The 19393-nt window shown below is 53.5% G+C and overlaps 1 protein-coding gene across 2 annotated transcripts in view; it reads right to left on the bottom strand.

The window, feature by feature from the left end:
* Positions 1 to 19393, bottom strand: part of ASTN2 (astrotactin 2) — a 426223-nt gene that overhangs the window by 267386 nt on the left and 139444 nt on the right. For both annotated transcript variants that reach the window (XM_064523655.1, XM_026113784.2), the window contains one exon: positions 9716 to 9823. In XM_064523655.1, coding sequence (XP_064379725.1) covers positions 9716 to 9823 — 108 coding nt within the window. The remainder of the gene's footprint in view (positions 1 to 9715; positions 9824 to 19393) is intronic.

Here is a 19393-nt window from a genome sequence, read left to right on the forward strand (position 1 = left end):
GCATGAGCAAAGGCAAGAGAAGCAGAAATGAAAGGCAAACTGTTCAGTTTTAGGGGAGAATTGTACCTGAGATTTTTCCTGCTACCGACCCAATTAACCACAGCTTAATTAGACAAGGAGACAAGAGAAGTTCAGGAATAAAAACCTCCTTTCAAAGCCTCTGACCCTGTACGAGTAGCCAGGGCTGTGGTCAGAGGCTCCTGCCATCACCAGCTTTCAGACGGGGGATGTTTTTCTCCCTTAATCTTTGCTGCCAATTAGACCGGCTCTGGCCTCCCGGAGAACGTGCGGGTCCCTTTGCAGACGGCTTAAAACAGCTTGCAAAAGCACCAAATTCCCCTGAAGATTTTGCACCTGCTGCAAGATGAAGATAAATTCAAAGCCACCAGTGTAAACGTGCTGCAAACAGACCCTCAAAATACGCCGTGTCTCCTTTGAAATATCATTTCCTCGTGCGGCTAATTACTCGCTGCTTTGTACACTTCTCCCTGCCCACCTAAAAGACGGGGGGGGGGGACCCAAAAAAGTCCAAGCTCGTTTCTTTTTAGTATTGGCAGCGTTACCTCAATTTTAAAAAAAAGGTGTGTTCTGAACACGTATGGATTTACAAGCAACACAAATATCTTGTGCTCTTGGTAATATGATGTTTCTAAATCAGGCTCATAAATACACGCTTGGAAGATTAGCCTATAAAAAAATAAACTTTAATTACCCCATCTTTATCAGCACACGGCCCACAGCGTTAGCCACATGTGGGTGTTAAATGCCGAGTGCTTTGCCATCTCCCCCGCCCCCCCCCCCGAGATAATAGCATAATACATAATGTTTCCAGGCTATTCGGATATTAAAATGTATTCCTACCACCCAGGAAAGACGGGGATACAGAAACCGAACCGGAGGAACACCGAGTGCCTGAACTGCTTAGCAACGGGCTGTGCCTGTGCTGCATGCAAACGCGCCCGGCAGCGGGAGCCGCTGCTCCTGCCCGGAGAGACGCCGGTGCCGGGGAAGAGGAGCGAGGATGCGGCCGAGGCGCAGTGTCAGCCCGGCGCGACCACGGCAGCAGCGCCTCGTCTCGCTTTGGGGGCACGCTGGGCAGCGGCCCCCGCGCTCGCGGGAGGGCTGCTCCAAAGCCACTGCCACTGCCGCTTTACGCGTGTCAGACGAGGCCAGCGCTCCTAACGATCCTGCTTCACAGCGGAGACTCGTTAACGCGGCACGACAGCATTTCCAGGACACCCTCGCGCGCAGAAACATCTCAAGGTGTTTGACAAGTAGGAGATCACGTTAAATCAGTCAAATAGCAATTAACAGCCATGGCAGAGGGCCGCCCTCACTGCAGAGCCACAGCCGCCCTCCACCCACCTGCCTCCATCCACCCTCCGCAGCATCAGCCCCTTTGCAAGGTCCTCCCCGTCCTTCCAGCAGGACAAGTCTTCCCCTTCCCTTCTGCACGGTGACGGTCCCCATTTCCCCACCCCGGCAGACCCCTGCACAGGATGGGACAGGATCCCCCTCCTTCCAGCACGGCTCTCCCACCCCGTGGTCGGCGCCTTCGCCCACCTCCTCCGAGCCGAGCGCTCAGCACAGAGCCGCGACGACCTCCCTGGCCAGCGCCCGAGCGGCGGGCTGAGCGTACGAGCAGGCCTTTCGCCACGCGTCCTCTTCACGAGGCCCAGCCTTCAACCTCCCCTCGAGCAGGCAGCTCCTCCATCGCCGCCTGGGGTGAACCTGAGCCCCAAGGCGACCCGCAGTCACAGGCCGGATCCGGGCTCCCGCGTCCTCAGCAGCCCCCGGCTCCTGCACGCCCGGGCTGCCCGGGTGCAGGCTTCGGGCACCCCGTGCCGGGGAGCCAGTGTCTGGCGTCCCCCCCTCACCTCCAGCACAGTTCTGGGAATGCAGAGAGAGCAAGAAAGCACAGGGGAAGGAGGGATGGAGAGAAACCAAGGAGGAAAACCACCACGTTGTGCAACAGAAGGAGATGATGAGATGCTCTGGAATATACCGAGGATTTGATCTAGGAGCACACCGAACCAGATTAATACTATTAACATTTATGAATTAGCCGTTAGCAATCAGCCATGTCCTTCGCTACAGAGTGGGGGAGTTGTGGAAAAGGTAATCCCCGGGTGGGGGGGATTACCCGGGCTCGGTGAGGTCAAGGACTCGGCGCCCGAACTCCTTAGCTGCGCGGCAGCCTGCGCCACTCAGCCTGGAGAGCACTTAGTGGCTCTCTAATAACCGGAGCCTCCGCTGTTTATCCGCTTCTGGAGTTGCAACGCCTTGTGCACTGAATAAATGCATTCGCTTCGTTTTTATCCCGTCTCCACCATTGCTCCCCCCCGGCTCGCAGAGGCACGCCACACGCAGGCAGCACTGAGAGGGGGCTGGGGGCGAGCGGGGGAGAAGGGAAAGCCCTGATGGCTGGGCGAGGAAGGGGACAGCAAAGGGCAGGTGGGGACGATGAAGACGACAGGGTGTGGGAGGCGACCCTGGCAGCCACCGCAGACAAGAGTTTGTGCAAAGCCTGTTTGCTCTCTGGCTGTTTATGCTGCTGCTTTTTTGCATTTCTCTAGGCATGGACAATTAAAATCAATGAAGTCAGCTTTGCTTTCTTGTTCTCAGGGCTGAATCGGTGGAGATACAATCACCTTAAAGAAACAGCCATATATTTAAAGCCAGAGGTTGCCTGTGCTGGAATTTGCTTTCACGCAAATCGATGGAAGCACTTCTCCTGGAATTAAGGCCTGTTTTTTTTTTGTTTTAAACCCCAAGCGAGTCCCAATTTTACAGCACACAAATACAAAGGCCAATCTGAGTGGAAGACTTCATTTTGAGGAGGAAGGCAGGCAATTTCCGATACGGCAAAACAAAAACGTATCCCTACAGGAAAAAGAGACAGAGTAATCATTAGCTATAAAACAGCCCACGTCAAGCCGCAGTCCCCCGCACGGGCTGCCCAATATACCCAAACGGCCCCCGGGCTGCTTGGGTAGGTCCCCTTGCCCCGTGCCTCAGTTTCCCCTACAGAGAAGGGCCATGCAAGGAGCCAAATCCATCCGAGGCGGGGGACGTGGAAGGCATCGGCACCGAAACGCCCGCGTGTCCCCAGCGGGTGCCGGCAGCACCCCGGCGCCGCGCGTCCCGGGAAGCGAGAGACTCGTTACCATGCGCAGGGCGACGGCAGGGCGATTAGTGGAATTTGTTACCCACGCGCGCCGAACTAAATTAAATTAAAAGCGCTGCTTTGCTGTCAAGATAAGGGCCAAGCCGGAGAGATAATTTTTCACTCTCAAACACTCAATTACTCGCTGGGGCCGTATCAGATACCATCAAAAATAAATAAATAAATAAGTAAGTAAATAAAGCAGACCCGCGCTGCCCCCAGGAACAGCCGTTATCTCCACTGTGGTCCCGGGGACGCTATGGATGCTGTGGCTGCCCAGGCGCCGTGGCCGGGGCGGGGGAAGAGCGACAGAGCTACCCAGCGCCGCAGGGGGTGAAGAGGAGACTTGCTGTTCGGTGCTGCTGTGCAGGCGCTCGAGGAAGTCCAGGCCGCACGGGGCCCCGGCGTCCTCGCCATCTGCCCTGCCAGGAGCAGCACAGCCGTGGCCCAGCTCTCCGCAAAAGCCCCTCCGGTGTCGTCCGGAGGCGAAGCAACCGCGGAGGCGGGGGGAGGAACCGCGGGATCTCCATGCGCTGTCCCACCTGGGCACCTCTGAGTGTCCTCTTGCCACCCAGAGCTGGCCCCATGTGTCCTGCCGCCCCGCAGCCAGGTCCGCGGGCTCGCCCGCGCTGGGAATCGCCTGCCCAGTCCACGAGGGCCTGTGTGGCGCCCGGCCTGCAGCAAGCAGCTCCGGACCTCCTCCCCTCGGGAAAGCCCCGGCCGCAGGAGCCGGGGAAAGGCCAACCGCACGAGATGGCACTCAGACTGCCCCGGCACCGCCTGGTCTGGGGAGAGAGGAGAGCGTGGACGACGCTCCGAGTGCAGGCGGGGAGGGCGAAGCCTCGCCGCACTCAGGCGAACGGCGACAGGCGCAGGATGCACCGATCATTCCCCCTTGCTACCGTAAGCAACAAAAAACGACACGTTTGCTTTATCGCCTTTTGTCTCCCGTTTGATTCCCGACAGCGTCTCCTCCAGCACGCTGCTGGCGGCGAGGCGAGCCCAACCCGGGAGCCACATCGGGGCAGGCCGCGAGCCGCAACACCCCGCTGCCGCGGTGACACACTCCCCTCCCCGCGCTCCCCGCCTGCCAGGGGCTGTGGCGCAGGCCCCGCGCGCGATATCCAAATTTCCTTCTGCATTTCGTTTAGTTCCCCATGAAATAATAAGCGTCTGCTGCCTCCGGAGACGGGAGAGGATCAAAGCGAAGCTGCCTCATATGTAACAGATTCCGAATACCTAATATTCCCTTATAAAAGGCCTTGTTTTAAACACCAAATACAGAGGCAGATCAAAGCTCGCCTTCTCATTTCTCTAACAGCCCTCGGAAGACTTCGCCAGCCAGCGAGACGCACACGCGCGGCTGACACCAATCTGAGGCAGATAATTGGACTTTGCTAATTTGTCTAAAGCATCCCGGCGCAGCAGGGGAACAAGCGGGCGCCTCGTCGGCGGAGGCCTCGCACCCCGAGCGGCCCTGGTGCCGCGGCCTCCCTCCCCGGCGCGGGTTATCGGGATGGGAGACGGCGCCTGGCCAAAGCAACACGTGAAACAGGGCGGCATACTTCACTCCCTCTCTTTTAAAAGGCTTGAGGGGAGGCGATGGGGAGCGGGGGAAGCAGAGATGCGGGCGCGGAGGACTGTGGTCTGGGGTGTCCCGCTGTGGCCGACGCTGGTATCTATCCACGCCAGAGCCTGCTTCGAGTACAGCACCCGCGGCAGGTGCTGAGACACCCAGTCACCCGGTTTGCAGACCTACTTCCACTGCTCGGCTGCCTCTTCCACGCCGCAGGAACATCCCGGTATCAACAGCGACGCGTTGCACTTCAGCGCTCCGAATCCAGCAACTTTGCCCCTCCGGGACCCCCTGCTCCTTTCTGTTTTAGGGAGGGAGGCACCAGCTGGCCTCTGCCGGACGCAGCCAGCCTTTTTCTGCCTCAGTTTCCTCAAATCGAGGCAGCTACGAGGCTTTTGCCCTGCAGGCAGGATATGCCGTGATTTACCGCACGCTCAGCCTGCGGGGATCTTCTCCGAGGAGGTGCTGCAAAAGGGTAGGAACGTTTCTGCGTTACAGAGCAGCCGCTCAAAGGCCCAAAGCAGCCGAAAAGGGAGGGAGGGGAGCCGCGTGTCTCCTTCCCGCCCTTCCTCCCCAGCGAGCCGCGGAGGCTCATTAGACGCACTCGGTCCTTGACAAACAGCACCGACCGGAGCCAGGAGGGCCAGGCTGCCGCTGCAAAGAGCCCGATGCAGCCTTGGAATTACGATGCTGCTTTTTCTTTTTTTTCCTTCCCTCCTCTCTCTCTATTTTAATAGGCATTTGGTAGGCAATGCAAGCCGGCAGAGGAACTTGGAGCTGCTAAGTGAGACACACACCTGAATACATTTCCCAGGGCAGGCAGGGAGAAAGGCTGGGGACACAGCCGAGCAGCAGGCTAAGGCAACTGCTCCCAAGAGCGGGAGGGGAACAGCGAGGGAGCAATTCAACAGGTGAGAAAGGTTTGTCGTGCTACTATTACTTTTACCAAACTTGGAAGCGGGGCCTGACCGAGCACGTCCCATGCTGCATGGAAACCAGAGAAGTATCAAGGCTTGAGATCTCCCATGATGGACAGCTGGGAACATGGATCAGCATCTCTAAAACAGCGGCAGGCTCTTTTGGAGACATTAGCGCTGGTGAAATGTGCATTGACTGACAGCCTTGAAGACAAGAGCTGTCCACGTAGCACAGACAGCACGCAATCCCCATCCCGCTCTGCACCAGCTCTCCACTGATGGGAAAGGATGAGGCAGTTCCCACATTCCCTGGCCCCCAGAGAGGAATGGGAAAGAGGAGAGAGTCAGCTCTCAAGCAGAGCACTGGTAATTGGGATAGCAGTCTCTGGAGCGCATGAACATACTATGAACAGTTTGCATAAAATAGCATGTCTGGAAAATCTAGTGGAGTCAATAATGAGGGCTTTCAGAAAGGAGAAAAGCATCCATTCCCTACCCTAGCTGAATGTCTCTAAAGCCTCTGAGTATTTAGCTCCAGACAACCCTCCATGCTGTTTCAGGATTTGCGCATTGTTTCTTTGAGAGTGGCATGAAATTTTTTTCTTTCCTGTTCTCTTGGGAGTTGTGGTATGGCGAGGGTTTCATTTGCGGAGAGGTAAAACAGGGTATTCAGTCAAAATTCAAGCGCAGTATGTCTGGTGATCCCTTGAGACTGCTCTCCAGCAATGGAGTGAGCTTTGTGATCTAGCTGCCACCAAAAGCTCCTGTGAGCCCAGGAGGTTCAGAGGTCACGCTGATCCATCATGAAGGAGCAGTGGACGGAGAGCTGGCGCAGGCTCTGGCACAGTGCTGTGATTAGGAACAGGGATGCCTCAGCAAAGATTAGCATTAAGAGAGCATACACACACTAACGAAGAGCATATCTTGGCATCAGCCAGCTCCTCAGAGACGCCACTGATCAGCACTGCATTTCCAACCTCAAATCCCAGGCTCCAGCTTCTAGCAGAGACTGGATGGAGCCCAACAGGCAGACAACGAACAAGGCTCCAAGGGAATTTCTCTTTTGCTTTACTTCTTATGCCTCCTTCCCGCTTCTCTAAAGAGTTTCCAAAGACAGGAGAACATTAATCGAAAGGAATTCTGCAAACCTAAAAGATAGGAAGACATCTGGCACAGCATGCGGGAGACCACGGACAGGCCTAGTTCCTGGCCTGATCAGAATTATCTCTCTATGTATTCAAGTACTGAAAACCAGATGTCAATAACTCTGCCGTTCCTGAAATACCAGAACAGCCAGATACATCATGCTATAGACAGTTTTCTTCCTCAGTCAATATTTACCTGTGGGAATGTCCCTCTAATTTACCTTGTCAAGCACACCCTCAGCACCGTGAAATCTGCAGCCTTTCTTCTACGGGGGACAAATAAAACCCATGACCACTTAAATAGCTTGCTTCAACTAAGCACGAAGTAAAAATGATCCTGCACGCCACCTAAGTGGAAACTTCTCATCACATCCGCTGTGATCAGTGGCTTGACAGTGTCAGTAACTGTGCTCCATCCTGCAAAGCCTAGACTAAGGAGAGAAATCACGAGTAATCTCTCTCTCCTTGGACCTGATAACTATCTCACAGCACCTGCAACGACACACAACCATCACCAAATCAATATGGGAACATCATTGTAAGAATTAACTGTATCTGATGATGCGTCCTTCTCTATTAGAATTATGATCTTGTCCAATTATGGATCTTTGCCGTACCTGTAATTATGAGGTTGGTACTGTGACTTCCCACTAAGCTATTGCTTTCCTTCCACAAGGGAGAGAAGAGTCAATGAAAGGATAATGGAAAATTCCTTTCAAGGACACAGTGACAGCAAAATTTAGCTAGATCGGAGGGGAAACACAGGAAGAACTTCAGGCAAGACGCATCCCTTGTTTAACCAGAACTAAACATGAATAAACCATGCTCTTGCAGCATCAGTCAAACCCTTGCGTGGATCTAACGAACCTAGCTTTGTGCAACTATGCAAGGCAGCTCTTCTTACTGAAGTCCCTTCAAACCCAGCCATCAAAGTTGCCCAGGTGAACAAGTCCTTATTCAAAAGCAATAAAGGAATTCTTCCCATTTATCTATTCCTTTATATTTACTATACAAGGAAGCATAAACAAACAACCCAAATCCAATGTATATGTCAATAAGAATATTTTTGCACTAGGTATGCAGCGTAACTGTGTGTCAGGAGACTGAGAGAATACTTGACCTAAGGGAAAAGCACATAAAGACAGCAGGAAAGCAAAGCTTTATCTGCTTTTCATTACAATACAATTTTCCACATCCTGCTGGTGCATCGTCTCCCCCCTCCCTTGTTCTAATCCACTAGTAGTAGAAAAACTTCAGCAACTTTTCCAAAGTACCCAAGGATTTTCACAAAGTCCAGTATTTCCGAGTAACTCATTGAAAAGAGGACGTTTCTGAAATCTTCCCCTTGTGCCACTGACTTTTCAGGACCATTTCTTTTGCTACTGTTTGCAACAGAACAAATTTCTTCCTTCTCTTCCAAAATGGACATCACAAATTACTTTATCCTTAACAAGGCTATGCTAATACCACAACAGGTAACTTTAACTTTCGAATTCTCTCCCTGCTTTCCATTAGAAGCTCGTTTTAAGCTCAGTGAGAATTTCTCTCGGTTCTAAAACACACAAAAGATTTGAATTCACTGCTTTTCCGAAGGAATAAATGCAGTATGCCTGCGAGTGTGTGAGCGTGTGTTCATTCCAATATGCAGTCATCAAGCTGATCATAGGTGTCAAGGTAATTTCACATGGAAATAAACACGTTGTGAGCATTTATCTGAATGTCTAATCATTGAAACAAATGTAGCTGCAGTTACTGTGGTGGGCGCAGGCATCTCTCTGCAATGCTGCTCCCTGCCTATGCCTGGCTTAATAAGGAAAAAAAATGGAGGGAGCAGACCCACTGTGCAATTCTTAAATTGCTTCCCAATGCTGTTAATTCTTAGCAGTGGTTTTTCAAACGTAGCAATAGCAACAGCAAAGATCCTGTGGTCCTCTGCAGAAGACCAGGCATAGGAGTGTCTGAGGTTCCTAAACAAGACGAGTTGCCGTTACGTGACTAGCGGAAACGTGGACACTAATTTCAAACCGCAGATGATATTTCATTTTCTCAGCTCTTCTACCTCACAAAAAGCCTGAAGGGACTTTTGTCTACAAATCCCTGCCCCAGCCCTCATTTTGAATTTGCTCCTTTTAATTGCCTTTGTGCTGAGAGGAAGCCTGGGAAATTTCAGTGAGAAAGGAACGTTGCACGGGAGATAAAGGGCAAAAAAGAAACGCCCCAGTCTGCTTAGCTCAGGAATTGCCAGGGTGAATATCGCTTACAGCTACACCAGCACCAGGACGTGGACAGACACGGCCGTCATCCCCTGGTGCAGCTCTACAGGAAACGAAGCACGTGCCGTAGCACGCGGGCCTGGTGGCTGACATCTCCCGTCCGTAGAAGAAGAGGGTCACACAACCCTCAGCACTGCCCAACGTCCTCCTGACTGACAGCACTGCAAAGGCGTTTGGCTGCAGCTTCCCCTTTGGTTGGATCTGCGATTTAACGGCGCCCTGACAGACTGGCTCCCCCCACCGCTAGCGGCAAATTGAGACCTGGGGACCAGCCTATTTCTGCTGGTGGGATTTCACCTCCAGCCTAGCAGCAGGATGGGGCAAAGGGGCTCGGGAATGACTGCTTGAGCTACCTAAATATTGAACGCGACTAATATAAGAAACCAGCAGAGAAACCAAGAAACGCAGCGACATCACTGGGAAATGCTACTACTGGCTCCTGTGTCACGCCACGCCACAGAAACTGCACATCCTGGGATATCTTTACCCACACCACAAGGTTGCCATTTTGGTCCTCACCTAGAGTCGTGCAGCATCACGCAGCACCCACCACCCAGGGATACAAGCCAAGGTGCTGACCCCACCCCGGCCATCTGGTTTTGTCTCATTTGCGTCACTGGTGGTTGTGTCATTTTTACCTTTGCTTCGCCTCCTGCTCCGGTACTGCTCCGTGTAGAAGGTCAGCTGGGTTTCATCGTCTGCCTCTGAGCCAGAGTTTCCTTTGGCACGTCCAAAGCCAATACCACCTGCAGGCAATTGAGGAGAAAAAAAAATCAGTAGTGTCAGCTGGGGCGTTCAGCAGCGTGGGGCGGCCAGGAGCACCGTGGCAAGGCCGGCTGCCAGGCCCTGATGCTCTGGCGGGGGTCACCAGGAGTGACAGGGGACTTGTGCCACTCGTGACTTCACTAGTGCCTCATCGCCCTTGTCAAGGATCAAGACTCCATCGCGCTGAGCGCAACATCAGTGTAAGACGGTGGTTCCTACCCCCTGGAAAACTGCAATGCAATTTTCAAAGAGACTCTGCACATGGAAGCCGCTCTCCCCGGAGATACCCGCGCAGTGAAACGCAGCATGTTTGAGGTGTCCGCTTCAAAGAAAAGCCAGCAGAGACAAGAGACACAATGAAAACAGCCCTCAGGAGTGCATTTACTGGGCCACCAGCATGGCTGGGGTCCGGTTCCCCCCCCCCCCCGCCCCAGGACTCCCTTTGTTTCGCCTGTCTATAGCATCAGCTTGTCCAAACAGCCCCGAGACAGCCTGCGGTAGGCGCTTGTACAGCGTCCAGCACCATACGCTATAAACAGCCCGTATAAAAACAGCGGTGAGGAAGAGGGCTCGCTCACAGCCGATGAGGTCTGCCCACCTTGATTTACGGGACGGACACCAGCCAGCTCCCGATCTCCTTCCCATCATGAGAGGTTGGAGCCGGGGAGCTGCCGGTGAAGGAATCTGCGCACGAATCCAGCTCCTCTCCCCAGCCGGACCCCACCACCGCCTCCCTGCATTAGCACCCAAACGCTAAGGAGTGACAGGTGTTAGAAAAGTGATCCAGACTCTCACTGGCAGAAGTCTTTCAATCCTTACAGGAAGTTCAGAAGAAAGAAGCCTCTAGGGGTTGACAGTGGCCCTTTAAACTGCCATTAAAATATTTTACTTTTTTTTTTAAAAAAAATCCTTTATTCTAGGCAGAAGTACAACTGCCACACTTCTTGGCAGCAGAACAGAAAACGAGAGTGCTGCCTTCTGCCCTGCAAAATCCTTAATCACCCTGATGAGAGGCGGGCGGAAAGAGCCGGCGAGCCGCCAGGAGCTTTGCGGTGCTCTGCGTTTGCGCGGGTGGATGCGCTGGGGCTGCAGCCGTACCCGCAGGCACCCCAGGGGGGAGCGGGAAAAGGCGTTCAGGGCTTGCATGCGGGTCTGGGGGCTTCGTTGGCTCACACGGGGGCTAAACACAAGGCACCTCCTGGCCCTCTTCGGACCCCTTTTCACAGGGGACATCCGACTCCAGCATACACCTGCAGACCAGGGTCCAGGTTTCCTGAGGGGCATCACGGAGGTGGAAAAAACAAGACGGCTTAGTCTCATCGGTGAGAAAAGCTATACTGGGCTTCTAACCCGGGCCCTTGGGCTACCGCACAGCAATGCCAGGCTGCGGTTTGCCGGCGCCGCTCTGCCGCACGTCCCCTCTCGCTGCCAGGCAGGGAGCCGCCGGCACCTCCTCTGCACCGAGCGGCCGTCCTTAATGGTGCCTACAGCGTGGCTTTTTACTACCCAGGATGATTTAGGGCACTAAAGTGTGGCCATTAATTACCTGATGCTCCTTGAATATTTCCATTAAGGTCCTAAAAAGATAGCGAGCGGCTGGGACGCGTGAACACACCAGGAAAGGATGAGCAGCCGGCAGGGAGGGCTCCGCACGCACCGCCACGCCGCCTGCGCGCAGCCCCAGCGCAGCGCCCCGAGCCGTGGGGACGGAGGCCTTGGGGCTGGGAGGCCCGGCCACCCTCGTGTCTACGCCCCGAGGACCACTGAACGGGGGTCCTCGTCATACTGCCAGACAATGTTTCCTTCAAACGCCTGGGCCAGCACAACCCCGAGACAGCGATCGTTACCAGGGTGGATTTTCATATGAAAGCTGCCTCATTTGCAAAATCGGTCTGGAAGAAAACCCCACAGGGAGCGGAGATAACCGGGTTTAGCTTGACACAGCACCGAGCCAGCCACACATTTGCGAAGGCTTTGCGGATATTACAGGAGCTGATAGCAGCGGCCGGGGATGATCTCTGCATCTGAATCGGACCAGCTGCCTCTTGGCTTCCAGGCAAGGTGAGACTCCAGGTCTTGCTCTGAGTAGAGGCCGCGAAGTCCAGAAGAAGGCCAGCATGGTGGCTACCCACCCGGACACACCAAAACGAAAGCGCATTTTGGCACGAGGCATTCCTCCTGCCACCCACGCGCACCTGGAGCAGCGGCGAGAAGGTTCCTGCCTCAGCAAACCCCTGCTCTCTTCCCCAGAGCGCGGAGGGCAGAAAGAGCAGCAATCTCTGCCCGCTAACCGCGGCGGTTAGCACGCGGCCCGCGCCTGCTGCGGGGAACGGGCTGTCCAGCGACTGCCCAGCCAGCCACGTCCCAGCCCCCTCCAGCTGCTCGTTCGTTTGTTTGCCGGTTGCGTCTCGATGATGGATGGTGCTGACATGTTAAATTACTCAGGCTGGATGTCTTCAGAGAGCTGGTGACAGCGATATTGCATTTTCTGATTACCTAGAACTACGCGGGATGTATAAATACAGGAGCTGGGAGACCCAAGCACAGGTCCCCAGCCCGCAGCGGAAACGTCTCCTCTGACACGACATGCAACGGCAAAGGTCGGCCCGACAAAACGACAGCGGGCGAAGAGAAAGGTTCGCAAGGGAAAGAGTTTTTACCTCCTCTTAACTCTGGCCAAAGCGTCCCTCCGAAACAACACCGCTCGGCGCGTTATCGCCCGCCGCGACTCCGTCTCCCAGCCCCCTTCGCAGGCCGGGGACACGGGGCTGCTCGGGGACGAGGCACCCGCGGGCGTCCGCGCCGGCTTTATCTGAGCGCAGGCAGTGCCAGAGGAGCGGGGAGCGCTCCCGATTAAAGTCGCGGCAGCCCTGCCGCGTCAGCGCTTCTTTTATTTCTCTTAAAAGCGGGGGGAAACGCCGAGTAATAGAAAAGAGATCCTAATCACTGCAGCCAATTACAAAGCAGAGTAAAGCACTTAGAAGAGACGGAGAGAGACAGAGAGGCTGTCTGACATGGAAACTGCAACTTTGCAGCGGTCGGTACCAGCGATGCCGTGCTGCTGCAGAGGCGAGCGCAACGCCGGCGGCTGGCTTGTGGGCCTGGGGAGAGGTCCTAAATCACACAACCAGCCAGACCTCAGTAACTCCGGATCGCCTCCTCACACCTCCCTTCTCCTGCTTGCACCAGCCATAGGATGTCCCCGTGCTGCTATTTATCATTAAGTCTAATGGGTCCCTCCCTTTGGCTTTCCTTGTGTACTGCACAAGTCATTCTTTTAGGAAATAAGAGGTGACACCGCTCTTAGCTTCCAAAACACAAGCAGCAGAGCAAACTACTCTAAAAGGACCTGCAAAGTCCATGGCTGACTTCTCCCTGGGGGCTCACCATCCAGTAGCGCACACGGCAGTAACCCCCGGGAGCTCTCCTGGGGCGCACACGCTTCACACCACGCTCACCAGGACCTCTCTGTACCCTCGCGTCCTCCTCTCCAACCCCGTCTCCTCACCCAGGAAGTTCTGCCTGCCCTCCAGAAGGAGACAAGTGACGCTGTACCCAAACGCCACACGTATATTAACCCAAATGCTCAACCTAACTGCTCTCACCTACTTAAACTTTACAGAAGAAAGTCTGTCTCTGCAGGGGCAATACATCTCCGCAGTGGCTCCTGGAGGAGCTGCACCTTCTTTGACATGAAGTTTGTTCTTGCAATTTAGCTCCAGTCAATGGATTTGAGAAAGAAAAAGTGAGCCCAAAATTGCAGGGGACAGTGCGCTATGGAAGGGTCTCCTCCCCACACCGGCGCACGTGTTCTCCCACACCGTGTAGGAACCGCTCCGCTGCAATCCCAACAGCGAGCCAGATGTCTCAATAAAGGTGCTCTCATCTCTAATCCTGTTTGCAGATTTACAAGCTCGTTAATCCATTCAAACAGATCGTAGCTCAGCCACGCACCAGGGCAGGGTTCTTGCTGTTGTTTTTGAGTCAGAAGTTAATTTAGACGGCGAACAAGGCAGGGATCCAAGACAAACATGTTTTGTGATCACACAATTAAAGATCATATCATAACGCATATGCACAACGCAGCACAAGCAGGGTTGCGCAGGCAACCTCAGCTTGGGCATTTGACTTTGCAGCCCTAACATCCTCCCAGCATAGTTTGTGTGCTTAAATTCCTAGGGCTTCTATAGAAAAGTCAATGTAAAGAAATCCCAGCATTTCTTCACATGGCATCTCACGGCCCCTTGAGTGGTGGCAGGGATTACCAGCTCCAGTGCAAAGGACCTGGTGCTTGGGCCATCAAGAGCCTCCCCAAGGGTGGCCCAGCACCGAGTGGGACGGCACGCACACTTCCCCCAGGGCTTCACAAGCATTTGCTGAAAGCAGGGAAAGGACAAACACGGTCTCTCCAGCTGCCTTTCCAGGTTCAGGACCGAGGTATCATGTTGGCTCTCCCACTCTTCCACCTGTTTTTCCACCCCTCCCGGCCACCTCTCCCAGTCTAGACAGATGCTGTGTCTTCCCCAAAGCCTTTCTGCTGGCCAAATCTGTGTGTAATTTTTAAAGGCATGTTTCTGTCATTTAAAAAACAAACAAACCAACCTGACATTTTAAATCCCTTTTCCAAAGCAAGAAGGTTAAAGAGTTTCTCAGTGAAACAATTACGGACAAAAACACATCAAAACTATGTTGAAGAAATAAGTAATAGGAGCTGAGCTCTCTGGGTGATTTCTGTCTGAGGCAGGATTAGCTTGGATGCCAGATACTGCAAAAGCTGAATCTTCTAATGGGAAGTGGGAGCCTATATTTGTCCCCGCAGAGACACTTGAGGCCACGTGTCCTTGGTGCCAGCAGGACATGCCGTTTCAACCGCTCGTAGGGGGCTGAGCCCCTGCCGAGCCCCTGTGTCCCTCTGCGCTCCCGCCCTGCTGCTCCACAGCCACTTTGCTGCCTGCCAAAACAAAACGCTTTGCCGCTTCCCTCCAAAAAAAACAGCGAAAACCCTGCACACTGCAGTTTTCAAAGAAAGCGCCGGGTCTTGCACCTACCCAGGCTCTGCAGAGCTTTTCTGCTCACCTCTGGTGTGGGCTCCTGCCATGGGGAAGGGGTGCCAGCGTGGGAAAGGGAGAGAAGAGGATGAGAGCCCCTCGCTACCCCAGCTGGGGCAGCTGGCGAGCATTGGTGGGCATCACCTCGCTTTCAAAGCGGGTGGCTTCAGAAGGTACCTGCAACAGGGCAAAGCAGATGGACGACATTTCCCAGCGTCCAAGGAAGAGGCAACCAAAGCCAGAAGTCCCACGAGGCTGCAGGCGACACCTCGGGGAAGGGAGACGCAGTAGCTCGTGGTCTCTTTACTCATTACTGAGCTGTGCCAACCACCGCATGTCCCTGGGCTTTACGCCCATGGCCAAAACAAGCGGGACACAACCTCCCCGCGGGCCACAAACAAACCCAGGTCACAAGCTCGAGCACCTTTTTCGGCTGGCTCTGCCTCCACAGCAAGCACCTTTGGGAGCTCACCCACCTCCATCCCCCTGCCCTTCCCTCCCTGCTCATGCCACCTCGCTCGAGGACCACCGCACGGCACCTGAGGCTGCTGCTGGAAAATTCGGCTCCTGTGCCACAGTTTTCCCGGGGTCCATCTGCACCCTCTGCTCCTAAGTTTCCCATTAAAAATGAGAAGACGGCAGTCCCACACCCACACACTCCTGGCATTGCAGGGAAGTCTCTGCATTAGAGACTGGCAGGGGCGACACAGAGCCATATAATTAGCTAAGTGGAAATCTTCCGTTTAATTAATTTAACCCCAAAAGCACACCAGTTAACTGAAAACTCATCTACCAAACTTGGCCAGAAAAAAGTAAATTAGAAACTATTTGGGGGGGGGGGGGATATAAACATCTTGTTTTGAAATGTATCCAGTCAACCCCCAAGAATGCTGAAGAAAAGCAGCCTTTTAAAAAATGAGACATTCTGCTCTAGCTTTTGATTTCAGCAGCACCACATGCACACACAAAAGAAGTCTTTGCAGTTGATTAAAATTCTTCCTTGTCATTGATCTTCCTTCTTTCTTCTGCCTATGTCTAAAAAACCAAACTGGGGGAGTGAGGAGGGGATGCTGTGATGAAGAGCCTGCCGCGGCCCCTCCGCAGCCCCCTGCCCCTGTGGCAGCCAAGGGGGAACCTGGGGACAGGGAGCGTCGGGCCGAGCTGCAGCCCTGCGTCCCCTCCTCCCGGGGGCTCGAGCCCCCTCCTGCCTCACCCCGCCGTAACTTTGGGTAAATCACGGCACAGCAGAGACCTCTAAAACGCATTAAGACGCAGCCCTGATCAACGGTAAATCACATCTCGGGCAGAATGATCTATTAATCACTTCTTCATTTTAAAAGGGAAAGGCACTCATTTAACCTTTTTATTTACCTTTGGCAGTGGTGATAAACACGGTATTTTGGCGTTGGCTCTCCTCCGCCTAACAGCTTTGCACTCGGAGGACAGAAGGTCCTGGCTACCTTAGCGAGCCTCACTTTGATCTCATAATTTGGGGTGCTTTTCAAAAAAAGGAAGGCTGACAGCCTTTCCCAGCAGCCAGGATGTTTTTAATCGTCTGCCCCAGGAGAGGGCACCAGACACCCCTCTCTGAACACAGCGACCTCCCCGCAGGCCAGGCCCCAGCCCCGGACCCCAACCACGGCACCGTCCGCTTTCGAGGTGCTGCACAGACCCGTTCGTCAGCTGAAGAGCATCCTCCGTCCCTCCATGCCTGCCTTCACCTCCCCCTGTGTCTTCAGCCGAATTCGGCAGTCTCGGTCCCCGGCTTAACTCCTGCTCTGGCTCGGCTGGGCAGAGATGCTGGTAGAGGCAGCTGGGTTCAAGCCCAGAGCAGGCTACGCTTTGGCAATCGGAGAGCCAAGCAGAGCGACGGACACCCGGCCGTGCTTCGGACACCCAGCCGCGCTTCAGAACAAGCGCACGACGTGCGGGAGCCTCTGGGACACCCCGAGCTAGAGGCTGCCACGTACGAGCGCACGGACGCATCTCGCGGAGAAAGGGACGGAGCTGGAAGAGCGACAGCGAGGGAGTTAGCAGGGAGCGGCAGGGCTGTTCCCAGCGCCGACACAGCCCGTGAGCCCCGAGAGCTCCAGGGGCCACGGCAAATAACAGAGCCTTCAAACAGAGGGCAGGGGCTGGAACAGTCGAACTTTTTTTTCTGCTGATTTTTTAATTCTTTTTTCCCCTAAACCTTTTGAACAGTATTTATGAGGGTTTCTTGCAGGAAGCCAAAAACCAAAAATTTCTTTGTAGAGTGAGATGAGGCTAACTCTTCCAGTCCCCCAAGCCGTCTCCCCGCTGCCGGCTCTGCCGCCTCCTCGGCACACCACATCCACGCGAGCCCTACGTAGCCACCAACGCCAAGTCCTCCCAGCAAAACGTTTTAGCCTGCGGAGCTTGGAGCATGTCCCAAGACAAGGAGCAGAGCAAAGGCTCCATGAATTAAATGAAACAGAGAGAAGCCAAATGATCTCCCCAAGCCTGGCATCCCGTCTCCCAGCGCAGGGATCAGCCGTCCGGGCCAGGCTCCCTCGCAGGGAGAAGGGCTCTCAGTGGTGGCCCCATGAAACGCAGACCCTTCCCCTGCAGCCCTCCATCTGTTTTCAAGCCTCAGCAGATATCCTCCTTGCACCCCATCCTTCCTGCACCCAGACTCTTATTATCCTCCTTGCACCCCATCCTTCCTGCACCCAGACTCTTATTATCCTCTCTCTCCTTGTATTATTTATAAACTCTAAATGTGCTTCACTCGATAAAAGTGTTTGGGGAGAAAGTTTGTATGTAAAAGGCATTACACAAAATAAAGTTATATGGTACTGTAAATGGAGAGGGTTTTTTTTTAAAGTAGATCTTCTCGGCAAAATATGACCTTTCCCAGAGCTGTTAGAAACACTTAGTGCAGAATCAGATTTAATGACAAGCAATAGGCAGCAGTTTAAATGCACTTAGTGCAGGGAAGGGAAGCAAGGTAGAGCTTATTTGAGATTTGTTTTTGTTGGGTTGGGCTGTTGGGTTGTTTGTTTTTTTGTTTTGGTTTGTTTTTTTCCTTCTTTTTTCATGCGAGGCACTCAGAGCGCTTTTGGAGCCTTTCTGCAAAGGAGGAAATGCTTTTGCTGTTAGCGGTTCCTGCAGAGAGTGCACTCCAGCTGTAGGACTCTGATGAGGTTAAGCATTAATTAAATCGAACCGCGAGAAAATAATTACACACATGCATCCGTCAGGCCAACTTGTCACTACCCAGTAACAAAGTTGGATACAAACTCCATCAGTGGAACTGTCATGTGGCTGTTAAGGGAAAATAAATGCATCCCAAACGGACGATTTCATTTAGGGGGAGAAAAAAAATGGATTGCAAAGGATTAATGAGGCGAAGGGTTTGTGTTTGCAATTGGATGTAAAATGCAAACATAGTAAGTTGTGATATCATCATTTAACCTTAATGTTCAATAGCGTTCCAATCGCTCGCACGCCAGAGGGACAATTAAACGCGGGCCATAAAAACAAAACTTCCAAAACGGGAGAGCAGCAGAGAAATGCATGGAAAAGACATTCCTGATTCAGCAGCAGCACCCAGCCAAGATTTTCACAAGTGAATAGAAATATAAATTGTGAGAAAAAGAGAAAGGGATAGGGCTGTGGGGAGCTCTTTATTGGAGACGCCAGAACTGGCTTGCTTTTCAGAGCTGCTCAGTGATTTCTGACAAGGGAGAGTTTTAAAAAAATTTTTCTAGGGTGTCTTGAGTGAAAAGTCTCCCAGAAATGGAGACACTCAAAAGCACAGTCCCTGTTTGAAATTCACAGTGTATATTATACCATTAACACTTAAGGCCACACAAAGGTCCCCACTGTGTCTGAGAGTATTTGCAATTATGAGTGTTAAGAGTTTCAGGGAGGAACAGAAACCCAAGGAAAATACGATGCATTAGGCACTGAGAACTGGGCTGGCAAAGCCTATGTTTCTTCTTCACACTTGCAAGCGAGAAGGCACCTGCCCACCACCATGGCTCCCAAAGTTATGGGCTGGATTCACACAGGGAACCAAGAGGCAATGTTTTTATCTGAGGCTCTTCCAGATACTGGGAAATTAAGGGTCTCCACTTCTTGCAGTGCCTTTGGGTCCACTGCAACCAGCTCAGGGCGAGAAAGGGAGACCTGTAGGTCTCCCATCCAAACTCACCTGGCAGCCTGGCACCCTCCTCCCTGCTTCCCCCCAGTGCCTGGCCTTGCTCATGTCCTGCCTCGGAAACTCTTCCCCAAAGCCAGGTCTTGGGCTTGTGAGAACCTGACTTGCACAGCTGGGCCAGCTGCTGAAGGAGGAAACCTGGCATACTTCAGATGCACTTCCAAAAGCTCCCGAGGAGACAGACACTTGCAGGAAAGCAAAGTACAACAAAAGGCACATCAGGGAAGATTTATGGACAGGCAGCTGGGTGTGCTCTGGTCCCAGAGCGGTCCTTTCCCCACTCCCTGGTGAAGCTGGAGAGTGCAGAGAGAAAAGCCCCA

This window comes from Dromaius novaehollandiae, chromosome 20 (genome assembly GCF_036370855.1).
Source record: "Dromaius novaehollandiae isolate bDroNov1 chromosome 20, bDroNov1.hap1, whole genome shotgun sequence".
Taxonomy (NCBI): Eukaryota; Metazoa; Chordata; class Aves; order Casuariiformes; family Dromaiidae; genus Dromaius; species Dromaius novaehollandiae.